The following is a 13,441-nucleotide window of genomic DNA, read 5'->3' as shown; positions in this document are numbered from 1 at the left end:
TCGTACGGCATACTATAGTGCGCAGTTTTTCATCATTTTTGAAGATTTGAAAAAAATGACGAAATGACAAAAACGATGGGTTATAGCCCATGTTTTTTGAAGTTTTGAAAAAAAAAGTTAGCCTCGTTTCTCATCATTTTGGACAGTGGGCTATAGCCCATATCGTACGGCATACTATAGCGCGCAGTTTTTCATCATTTTTGAGGATTTGAAAAAAATGACGAAATGACAAAAACGATGGGTTATAGCCCATGTTTTTTGAAGTTTTGAAAAAAAAAGTTAGCCTCGTTTCTCATCATTTTGGACAGTGGGCTATAGCCCATATCGTACGGCATACTATAGCGCGCAGTTTTTCATCATTTTTGAAGATTTGAAAAAAATGACGAAATGCCAAAACGATGGGTTATAGCCCATGTTTTTTGAAATTTTGAAAAAAAAAGTTATCCTCGTTTCTCATCATTTTGGACCATGGGCTATAGCCCATATCGTACGGCATACTATAGCGCGCCGTTTTTCATCATTTTTGAGGATTTGAAAAAAATGACGAAATGACAAAAACGATGGGTTATAGCCCATGTTTTTTGAAGTTTTGAAAAAAAAGTTAGCCTCGTTTCTCATCATTTTGGACAGTGGGCTATAGCCCATATCGTACGGCATACTATAGCGCGCAGTTTTTCATCATTTTTGAAGATTTGAAAAAAATTACGAAATGACAAAAACGATGGGTTATAGCCCATGTTTTTTGAAATTTTGAAAAAAAAAGTTATCCTCGTTTCTCATCATTTTGGACCATGGGCTATAGCCCATATCGTACGGCATACTATAGCGCGCAGTTTTTCATCATTTTTGAAGATTTGAAAAAAATGACGAAATGACAAAAACGATGGGTTATAGCCCATGTTTTTTGAAGTTTTGAAAAAAAAAGTTAGCCTCGTTTCTCATCATTTTGGACAGTGGGCTATAGCCCATATCGTACGGCATACTATAGTGCGCAGTTTTTCATCATTTTTGAAGATTTGAAAAAAATGACGAAATGACAAAAACGATGGGTTATAGCCCATGTTTTTTGAAATTTTGAAAAAAAAAGTTATCCTCGTTTCTCATCATTTTGGACCATGGGCTATAGCCCATATCGTACGGCATACTATAGCGCGCCGTTTTTCATCATTTTTGAGGATTTGAAAAAAATGACGAAATGACAAAAACGATGGGTTATAGCCCATGTTTTTTGAAGTTTTGAAAAAAAAAGTTAGCCTCGTTTCTCATCATTTTGGACCATGGGCTATAGCCCATATCGTACGGCATACTATAGCGCGCAGTTTTTCATCATTTTTGAAGATTTGAAAAAAATGACGAAATGACAAAAACGATGGGTTATAGCCCATGTTTTTAGAAATTTTGGAAAAAAAAGTTATCCTCGTTTCTCATCATTTTGGACCATGGGCTATAGCCCATATCGTACGGCATACTATAGCGGCGAGCGCGCCGTTTTTCATCATTTTTGAGGATTTGAAAAAAATGACGAAATGACAAAAACGATGGGTTATAGCCCATGTTTTTTGAAGTTTTGAAAAAAAAAAGTTAGCCTCGTTTCTCATCATTTTGGACAGTGGGCTATAGCCCATATCGTACGGCATACTATAGCGCGCAGTTTTTCATCATTTTTGAAGATTTGAAAAAAATTACGAAATGACAAAAACGATGGGTTATAGCCCATGTTTTTTGAAATTTTGAAAAAAAAAGTTATCCTCGTTTCTCATCATTTTGGACCATGGGCTATAGCCCATATCGTACGGCATACTATAACGCGCCGTTCTTTCATCATTTTTGAGGATTTGAAAAAAATGACGAAATGACAAAAACGATGGGTTATAGCCCATGTTTTTTGAAGTTTTGAAAAAAATAGTTAGCCTCGTTTCTCATCATTTTGGACAGTGGGCTATAGCCCATATCGTACGGCATACTATAGCGCGCAGTTTTTCATCATTTTTGAAGATTTGAAAAAAATGACGAAATGACAAAAACGATGGGTTATAGCCCATGTTTTTTGAAATTTTGAAAAAAAAAAGTTATCCTCGTTTCTCATCATTTTGGACCATGGGCTATAGCCCATATCGTACGGCATACTATAGCGCGCCGTTTTTCATCATTTTTGAGGATTTGAAAAAAATGACGAAATGACAAAAACGATGGGTTATAGCCCATGTTTTTTTAAGTTTTGAAAAAAAAAGTTAGCCTCGTTTCTCATCATTTTGGACAGTGGGCTATAGCCCATATCGTACGGCATACTATAGCGCGCAGTTTTTCATCATTTTTGAAGATTTGAAAAAAATTACGAAATGACAAAAACGATGGGTTATAGCCCATGTTTTTTGAAATTTTGAAAAAAAAAGTTATCCTCGTTTCTCATCATTTTGGACCATGGGCTATAGCCCATATCGTACGGCATACTATAGCGCGCAGTTTTTCATCATTTTTGAAGATTTGAAAAAAATGACGAAATGACAAAAACGATGGGTTATAGCCCATGTTTTTTTTAATTTTGAAAAAAAAAGTTATCCTCGTTTCTCATCATTTTGGACCATGGGCTATAGCCCATATCGTACGGCATACTATAGCGCGCCGTTTTTCATCATTTTTGAGGATTTGAAAAAAATGACGAAATGACAAAAACGATGGGTTTTAGCCCATGTTTTTTGAAGTTTTGAAAAAAAAAGTTAGCCTCGTTTCTTATCATTTTGGACAGTGGGCTATAGCCCATATCGTACGGCATACTATAGCGCGCAGTTTTTCATCATTTTTGAAGATTTGAAAAAAATTACGAAATGACAAAAACGATGGGTTATAGCCCATGTTTTTTGAAATTTTGAAAAAAAAAGTTATCCTAGTTTTTCATCATTTTGGACCATGGGCTACTGTATAGCCCATATCGTACGGCATACTATAGCGCGCCGTTTTTCATCATTTTTGAGGATTTGAAAAAATGACAAAAACGATGGGTTATAGCCCATGTTTTTTGAAGTTTTGAAAAAAAAAGTTAGCCTCGTTTCTCATCATTTTGGACAGTGGGCTATAGCCCATATCGTACGGCATACTATAGCGCGCCGTTTTTCATCATTTTTGAGGATTTGAAAAAAATGACGAAATGACAAAAACGATGGGTTATAGCCCATGTTTTTTGAAGTTTTGAAAAAAAAAGTTAGCCTCGTTTCTCATCATTTTGGACAGTGGGCTATAGCCCATATCGTACGGCATACTATAGCGCGCAGTTTTTCATCATTTTTGAAGATTTGAAAAAAATGACGAAATGACAAAAACGATGGGTTATAGCCCATGTTTTTTGAAATTTTGAAAAAAAAAGTTATCCTCGTTTCTCATCATTTTGGATCATGGGCTATAGCCCATATCGTACGGCATACTATAGCGCGCCATTTTTCATCATTTTTGAGGATTTGAAAAAAATGACGAAATGACAAAAACGATGGGTTATAGCCCATGTTTTTTGAAGTTTTGAAAAAAAAAGTTAGCCTCGTTTCTCATCATTTTGGACAGTGGGCTATAGCCCATATCGTACGGCATACTATAGCGCGCAGTTTTTCATCATTTTTGAAGATTTAAAAAAAATTACGAAATGACAAAAACGATGGGTTATAGCCCATGTTTTTTGAATTTTTGAAAAAAAAAGTTATCCTCGTTTCTCATCATTTTGGACCATGGGCTATAGCCCATATCGTACGGCATACTATAGCGCAGTGATACTCAACCTCAGGCCCGCGGGCCACATCAGGCCCGCGGGACCATTATGACTGGCCCACCAATGAAAATCTAAAAAAAAGAAGAAAAAAAAATCTGGAAAATGAAATAAAAATAAATAAATCTGAATGAAGTTATCTTTAATTACATTATTATAAGTAATACTATTAGAGTTGTACTATTACTCGAACGAAAATAAAAGCTTGGGGGGGGGGGGGGGGGGGGAGATGCAATGCAAATGAAAGACATATACTGTGTATCCCTATTCCCTGACATAATTTTATAGCTAAACGGACAGAATTCTATTTTATTTGAACTAGTCCATACCCGGGGATATGCACACTCAAAGTATTTGCAGACTTTGGGTTATGTGCTGTGTATACTGTATGCATAATGTTTGAGAACCACTGCTCTGAAAGAACATTGGACAATGATGTTTGACAGTCAGCTATATTGTTGCTTATTGTAGAAGTGTTGACAGTTTAGCGTGCCTCTCACACGCGCGCACACATTTAGTACATAAATCGTCTGGAAACGTCATAAGGATTGGAACCGAGAGGTGCGTTCGTCTGTGGACGTCCTAGCGACGTCCAAACGACACGGGGCGAGATAAGAATATTCAGAATGATTCCTATTTGTTTTTTTGGCTTTTCGCTTGCCGTATGCTAACGCTCTGTGCAACTATTAGCTTGTCATTGACTCCCATGAATGACTCGTATCTCCTCATCCAGGGCGCTCTCCGTGGTGATAAATGGATCAATATGCTGGCGCTTCATTTCTGCTCCTCATCCGTCTGTCCCGCAAAATATGAACGCTTTTTGGAGCGTATATAAATATATTAAGATGATCGGAGATTGTGAGGTCACTTTGTGCGCGCGCGCACACACACACACACACACACACACACACACACACTGTGAAGGCCGTAGTACTGTAAATATGACATGAATATGAATGCAAAGTAGCGGTCCATGTGTGGACAGGCTACCTGTCGCCGCGGTGCATAGTGAGATGTGTGCAAACCGTGTAGTTTATCAGGAGAAGCTTACCAAAGGATGCAACACGCACACACACAGTCAGCGGCGCCAAATTGTATAGGGCACAATTTGTTGTGTTGCAGCGCTAGCTAGAGGAAGCATGCCAGTGGGGTAACGGTGAGAACGGTGGCCTGTGATGCAGGTGTCGCTAAGGTGTGAGGGTGCGAGGTTAATTCACTAATAAATTAATTATAAATCATTAATGTGTCAAATCGAAAAAAGGGCTCCGTTAAGACCTCCATATAATTATGGTCCATGCCTGTGTGAAAAGTGGGAGTGATTCGTGCAGTTAATGATGAGATAAAGCGCTGTCAGGGACATTCATTCAGACATTCAGAGATTTGCTGAATTATTATAAGGATATGCATGGTCCAATCCGTGCTTCTTGAATACTGACCTGTGTGTATGTACTTCTCCCATGAGCTCATGTATTACGTCCATCATAGAAATTCTCAACTGACTCTAATCCCGAATGCCTTGACATTTATTACACTGTGTGTGTGTGTGTGTGTGTGTGTGTGTGTGTGTGTGTGCGTGCGTACTGTGTCCTTCATAGTGGCAGGCTGAGTGTTTGGGAGGCAGGAGATTGGCAGCCTGCGGTGCTGTTCATACGGAAATGCCAAACCTCTAATTAAACCAACCTCTCACCTGGCAGCGTGACTTACATAAACGATGGCAGATGGGCAAGGGGCACAGCCTTCCCAGTGGCTGATCTATATTCATCCCTGACAGGGCCGGGTGTACTCTGCAACCAACACCTCAGTGACAGGTCACCATTATGGTGGTTGTGTCGATCACGTTTCTCTACTCAAAGTCAAACGTTGTGGTCATGGGAGCTGACATGAATTCAGGAACCCTCTGGCTATTTAACACTATTTATTCCAAGGGCACATATCAAGGCACAGGGCCCTTTAACTTGTACTTTTCCCTCTACTAGACGTTCGGGCCGCGTCACCAAAGGGATAAGCCAGCCAGTATAATTTCATATAGCCTACGGTATACTGTAGTCTGACAGCTTCGCCATGCAGCTACACCCAACCCTCACTGTTGACCATCAGACAGGACTTTGCATCCTTCTTCAATTAATTCACCAAATATCACATCGGCATAACTCGGGGTGTTTCCCGTGGAATGACAATTTATATGTGTATGTATGTGTGTGTATGTGTATAATATATATAAACAGCAGATATATGTATGTTGTTTTTGTATTTTATGGTTTGATATGGGTATGTGTATATATGTGCCTTTCCCTTTGTTCTGCAACATGTCTGAGCTGAGCTGTCTGTGTCTTTTTTTCTATTTTGTCTTTGTCATAAAATGTAAAGATCAATACAAATATTATCAAAAAAATATGCAATGGCCAAAGGCCATCATTTGGAAGGTATGTGATAGAAGAATGGCAGTAAAGTTGGGAAGGAGCCAAGGAGGAGAAGAATGCATCTTCAAATTAAACGAAGTTGGTGAGAACAGAAAACACAGTATGAGAAGTAGAAGAGATAAAGTCACACATGTATTTCTGACTTGCATATCTCCTGACATGCATTGCACCGAGCCAGGTCACTATAACGGATCTATAAGATCAACTATAAGTGCATTCATTGCAAGCACGCACACGCATGCACGCAAAACACAATGCAGATTATCCTTGAGGCACAGACTGGCCTCCATTTGACTGTCACTCGCTTCTGTGAATATAATCAACATTCAACAAAACCGTCGACATGGCTTCCGTCTCTCTGCGCTTCCATTAATACACCTCCAACAATAATGTAACTGTCTGTTATTTACCCCCCTCTCTGCAGCCAATTTCAATGTCACTCACTGTGAGCGGGTGCCTTATACATTTTTCATGTGTGCGTGCGGGCATGCATGATGCCAGTGCCAGCTACCTGGGGTGAGAGCTACAGGTGAGGTAGCAGCCGCTTTCACTTTCTGGTGACCAGCGTTCCTATGGTAACAGTGGCATCACTCAAAGATATATGTGCCTGATGAGGAGTTTGGAGTGCAAGGCGCGTACACAAGCACACAAGCATGCACGCACACACTCGCACACACACATGCACGCAGTTGGTTTAATGCCTTTGACATAATTGACAACAGTACAGTCCTGAAAATACAGGATGAAAATACATGGATGAAAATACCTGGATGTATTTTAATCCATGTATTTTCATCATGTATTTTCATCCTGTATCCTGTATTTTAATTGTAAGAGGGAATATTTTATTTTGAACCATAAAACAAAAACATTTCTCACACACACACACACACACACACACACACACACACACACACACACACACACACACACACACACACACACACACGACAGATGCGTTAAGTAGATTGTAGACACCTGCTAGGCAGCAGGGGGAAAAAAATAAGCCATGGGTGAATAATAATAACCCATTCCATCTATACACACCTCACAACACCATCTGCCACATGGCAGGCAGGAGGTCACATCACCCACTCTACATATTAAATTCATGTTATGTTATGTCATGTTCATGTTCATAATTTCAACCCAAGGTAACAATATGCTGATGGAGAGACACAGTCTTTCCTTACGTGACATGTGAACGAGCATGTAGAACACTGGTGGGCCGCCCGTGAGGGTATTACAAGTGGGCCCCCAGATAGCTGGCCAAAAAAACTATAAGTAAAAGTATCAATACTGAAATGTATAAATACCGGTACTCAGTTTCAAGTATTGGCATCAAAATGTACTCAAAGTACAAAAAGTAAGTCTGAACATCTTTTGAAAATGGTAGATCTATGAGCTCACACAATGCACATTGCGAGCTGGTAGATCAGCTATTTTCAAATGGCTGAAATGTATATTGAAGTGGTTAATGTATGTTTTGTAATAATCAAAATAAAGGTTTCAAATTATTGTTGTGTAGTAATTTAGCTATAGGCTACAATATTTGCGTGGAGGTAAAACGATTGAAAATGGGAAATACTCAAGTGAAGTAAAACAAATACCTCAAAATTGTACTGAAATACAATACTTGAGTAAAGGAGTCAGAGCCTCCACTTAAGGATCATCCGGCCAAATTTGACCCGAGAAGCGCCTATAACCCATCGTTTTTTCATTTTTTCATTTTTTTCAAATCCTCCAAAATGATGAAAAACGGCGTGCTATAGTATGCCGTATGATATGGGCTATAGCCCATGGTCCAAAATGATGAGAAACAAGGATAACTTCTTTTTCCAAAATTTAAAAAAACATGGGCTATAACCCATCGTTTTTTAATTTTTTTCAAATCCTCCAAAATGATGAAAAACGGCGTGCTATAGTATGCCGTACGATATGGGCTATAGCCCATGGTCCAAAATGATGAGAAACGAGGCTAACTTTTTTTTTCAAAATTTCAAAAAACATGGGCTATAACCCATCGTTTTTGAATTTTTTATTTTTTTTCAAATCCTCCAAAATGATGAAAAACGGCGTGCTATAGTATGCCGTACGATATGGGCTATAGCCCATGGTCCAAAATGATGAGAAACGAGGCTAACTTTTTTTTTCAAAATTTCAAAAAACATGGGCTATAACCCATCGTTTTTCATTTTTTCATTTTTTTTCAAATCCTCCAAAATGATGAAAAACGGCGTGCTATAGTATGCCGTATGATATGGGCTATAGCCCATGGTCCAAAATGATGAGAAACGAGGCTAACTTTTTTTTCCAAAATTTCAAAAACATGGGCTATAACCCATCATTTTTTAATTTTTTAATTTTTTTCAAATCCTCCAAAATGATGAAAAACGGCGTGCTATAGTATGCCGTACGATATGGGCTATAGTCCATGGTCCAAAATGATGAGAAACGAGGCTAACTTTTTTTTTCAAAATTTCAAAAAACATGGGCTATAATCGGAACGAATGGAAATGAAAGGAAGGGGCTTGATGGATCAACTGACACGTAATGGCTTTTCATTATGTCTGCACAGACGAGCGGCAGTGTGTATTTTTCTCCTGATCAAAATAGAGAGCAGTGCACTGTTCTCTGCCAATACTGTACAGTACAGTATGTGCACCCAATGAACCAACTCAACAGACAGACTCTCCAGGAGGTCTCTGTGAGATGCGAAAAGGAAGACATGGAAGGAAATGGCTGCTCATCATATTCATCTTTCCATCTTTTTATATTATTATTATTTTTTTACAGACAGACAAACAGACAGCTGTAGAAATTAAGTCAGTCATACAGATTGAGAAAAATAGAGTAATAAAGGGAGATGATGGGGATGGCTAATAGTAATGCATGCATTACTATTAGCAGGGGTGGGTAACCTTTCCAGGCACATGATCATTAGCCGTCTTATTACTGTATATCTATCTATAAATGCACCATGTCTCTGTACTTACATGTGTACGGCTGTAATCCACGTAACTCGCGAACCGTCCGCCCCACCACAGTTGTCCACAAAAGGCTTCTGCCCCTGTCCAGGCTTCATATGTCCTTTTCTGACATCAAAACACATATTTGTGAAAGTTAGTTTTCTATATTTAATATCAATCAATAGAGCCCCGAAGTCTGGCGTCACTGTCAGTAGAGGGCGCCAGTATACAGGTTCATGTATTTTTTTATTTGCATTGAAATCACCATAGGGCGATTTTAGGTCGCTTCATATAAGAACCGTGTTTGAAAAATAAACCGATCATCCCAGCCTTTCTGTCAGCTAGGGGTGGCTGTGCGTCGTTAATGATGTCCATTCATATTTGATATAGCCAGTTTCTGTAGAAAATGGAATTACTTTGGCCGCAAAAGCCTTGAAACTACATATGAAAGCAATATCGCTGCTAATATACGTCACGCCCAGCTGTCAACACACTGCATTCCTGAGATTCCTCGTTGACGTAAACTCAGCTGGCTTACGACTTCAGATGATGCACAGTGACTCGACTCGTACTATCCACGAAACATTAAATATCAATACAAAAATAATAAAAAAAAGCTGCAACCACCGCCTACCCGGAAATGTAGTCTCTGGGTTGTTTGACTCGTCGTTTCTAACGCTTATTGTGTTACTCTTTGGGTATATTTGTACATTTCCACCGACACGACAGTCGACGCTTCATATCCATATGAGTGAAAAGGCCGGGATGATCGGTTTATTTTTCAAACACAGTTTATATGAAGAGATCTAAAATCCCCCTATGGGGATTTCAATGCAAATAAAAAAGTACACGAACCTGTGGACTGGCGCTCTCTACCGATAGTGACGTCAGGACTTCGGTGCTCTATGGGTAGACCAAAAAAGTCATTAACATTTTGACAAATTATTGCTTATATAGCAGCTTTGACATCAGGGATCTGCATATATGGGCATAACAGGGATTGTATTAGGGCATTACATATATGCCCATATATGGACTTTCTTTTTTTTTTGAGGGGCGCTAGCCCCTCCTATAGGCCTATACAGCTTCTGCCCCCACACGTCTCATATTTGCCATCGACAATGAAAGGAGATATTAGGTCATATGTCCGTCAAATATGACAAACATGGCAACACAAACATTAAATGCCATCGACAATGAAGGGAAAATGTACGTCATATGCAGACGAGCAAATCGGCTAACCAATCACATAAATTAAGTTGTTCATGAGATGATGTATTGTATGATGATGTATAATAATAAGAGCGCCCCTCACTTCACACAGGTGTGATTGTTAGTAAGGCGAGGCGGGGCCTTGGGCCACCCCATTTAGGGCCCAGGTAGGGCCGGACCTTAATGAAAATGAGGCCAGGGTTAATGGCCATATATAGGTTGTCTCGAGTATAGATGGTTTGATGATGTCAGACTGACATACCATAAAATAGGCCTATGGAGATCTAAGGGTCTTCATGATGTCACGTGATGTCACGACATGTGACAAGGTCAGATCCATATATGGAGATCTAAGTGTCTCCATGATGTCACAAGATGTCACGAGATGAGATACCATATATGGAGACATGGGTGACTAACGGACGGGAGATGCAGGTTTTCATAGTAAGTGGGTATATTATATTAAACTTTTTAGAGGTCTGAGCTCCTGTCATTTTAGACAGAGGTGTATACGGGTGCTGCACCCTTGTTGTCGTCAGGCTTCATGATTGGAAAGAGCAGCACCTCCTTGATGTTGTTAGAGTCTGTGAGGAACATGGTGAGACGATCAATGCCCATACCCCAACCGGCAGTTGGTGGCAGGCCATATTCTAGAGCTGTGCAGAAGGTTTCATCAATGAACATAGCCTCATCATCACCCTCAGCTTTGGCCTTGGCCTGCTGCTCAAAGAGCTCTCTCTGCCTGATAGGATCGTTCAACTCCGTGTAGGCATTGCAGAGCTCCTTCTTCATCACAAAGAGCTCAAAACGCTCAGTCAGGCCTTTATCCCTTCTGTGTCCTTTTGCAAGAGGGCTCATGATTTGAGGATGGTCACAGATAAAGGTGGGGTCGATGCACGTGACTTCAAGGAATTCTCCCACCAACTTGTCAAGGAGGCGGGCCGTGGTTCTGGGGGGAGGACACTCCACTCGCTTTCGGGCACACAACTCATCGAAGAACTTACGAGTCTCGTCACTGTCATAGGTTTCAGGAGGAGGGAGCGTAACGTCCATTACCTTTGCCAGGTCACGTGTCATGTTCACTCTCCTGAATGGTGGAGTGAAGTCAATCTCGCATGCCTTTCCCTCTGGGCCATCGGGATGATACGTTATCTTGTACCCACCGGTGATGTGCTTCACCATCCCCGACAGAAGTTCCTCTGTGATTTTCATCAAGTCGTTGTAATCGGCATAGGCCATGTAGAATTCACAAGTGGTGAACTCTGGATAATGAGTGAGATCAATGCCCTCATTTCTGAACTGACGACCAATCTCGTACACTCTGTCTAAACCGCCGACCACAAGCATCTTGTGGTAGAGCTCGGGTGCAATCCTCATGAAGAGCTTCAGGTCCAGCTCATTGTGCCGAGTAACAAAAGGACGAGCCACCGCTCCACCGGGAATTTGGCTCATCATTGGCGTCTCGACCTCCAAAAATCCCTGCTGGTCCAGGAAGCTGCGCAGGTAGGTGATGACCTTACAACGCGTCACAAAGTTCTGCCTCACATAGTCGTTGAGAATCAGATCCAGGTAGCGCTGACGGAATCTGGTCTCCTTGACTTTTAGCCCACTGTGAAGATGTGGCAACACATGCAAACATGGGGAAAGTAGAGTCATCTCTGTTGGAATGATGCTCAGCTCTCCTTTCTTGGTCTTCCCTGGATTACCACGGACCCCGACGATATCGCCTCGTCGCAGTTTGTTGTTGATGGCCTCGAATTCCATCGCAGACGTGTAGAACGTTGAGCTCGCCATGACCTGCAACTTCACGCCTTCCCCTCGCAAGTCATAAAATAGCAATTTAGCACCAGCTGCCCTCTTGGCATGGATGCGACCCGAGACACTAAGAACGACATCCGTTCGATGGTCTTCGGGCTGAAGATGGCTGTATTTCTCAATGAATTCTGTGAGTGACATATCCACGTGATATTTATGCGGGTAAGGGTCCTCACCCATGCCCTTCAGAGCTTGGACGGCCTGGGTACGTATCTTGAAGTATTGATTGGGCTCCAGAGTCTCCTCATCCACCCGAAGGTCATAATGGGCCATCTTGTTGCTTCGAATACGACTGAAAAATAGCTTGGTACTCAACCCAAAATTATGTCTTGCCGCCGATAACACTAAAGAAGTGTGCAGTAAATACCGCTCGGCTGGATGCTTAAAACACTGCACTGATGTCACGATTGCTTAAACAAACATATTGTAATTGATGTTGTAAGATGATAAGAGTGCCCCTCACTTCACACGGGTGTGATTTTTGTTTTTGTTTTAGGTTTTATGACCTCAATTACACCCACACAACCTGAACTTTGAACAGTCAGTGGATTTTCTGTGAACTGGCGTTTTCTCTGTGTGTTCTGAAGCCTTTTGAGCTGCAATGAAAACAGGCAAACAGGCCTCAACAGTGACTGACATCTTCTGGCAAATCCCTATGTCTTACCTCACAGTCCACAGGGAAATCAGAGCACTTGTTTTAGCCAGAAAACCTCAGATCACAGAAAATCTACTGAATGTTAAAGTTCTGTTTTTTGGGATGGAATTGAGTTCCGGGAAAAAAAGAAAAAAAATGTCACGATCTTTTTAACAAGATCTACAACCTAAACATAATTCCATTGCTAAAAATAGTGGTGCTGGCATTACATATAAGTCAAACACACTTGGAATGTTGTGGGTGCTATACTGACGTTTGGGTGCAAAACTTTTGAAAACAAAGTAGGCCTATTTCTTTTTACGAGAGAGATGTCGGAGAGGAAGTTTGTGTGGGTGACTAATGGCCCCATTTACACTGGCTGACAAATCTAGCCTGAATCAGATCTGTGCCACATCGAGATTGAAATCCGATTGGTTTAAAATGTCACAAGACTCATTTAAACAAATCAGATTCCAATCTGGATGTGGCTCAGATCTGATTCAGGCTGGATTTGGGCTGCCAGTGAAAATGGGTGCTGAATAGTCGGTGAACAGGGGGCCAGAGCTGAGGTGCAGAGGCAGTGGAAAGGGACGGTTACACGCTGATTAAAAAGTGGAGCCAATGAACTTGACCGTGGCCA

At 40.8% G+C, this 13,441-nt stretch overlaps 1 protein-coding gene across 1 annotated transcript; it reads right to left on the bottom strand.

Annotated features, from left to right (window-relative positions):
• Nucleotides 1-10,847: 10,847 nt before the first annotated feature.
• Nucleotides 10,848-12,440, bottom strand: LOC308335288 (lysine--tRNA ligase-like; the record flags this gene model as incomplete). The annotated part of the gene is made up of 1 exon (XM_080792306.1): nucleotides 10,848-12,440. One exon carries the CDS (start codon nucleotides 12,438-12,440, stop codon nucleotides 10,848-10,850), a length of 1,593 nt encoding a protein of 530 aa, XP_080648432.1.
• Between the last annotated feature and the right edge of the window lie 1,001 nt (nucleotides 12,441-13,441).

Source organism: Protomyctophum bolini (genome assembly GCF_963924005.1).
Source record: "Protomyctophum bolini genome assembly, chromosome: 20".
NCBI lineage: Eukaryota > Metazoa > Chordata > Actinopteri > Myctophiformes > Myctophidae > Protomyctophum > Protomyctophum bolini.
This window is presented reverse-complemented; position numbering and strand designations above follow the sequence as displayed.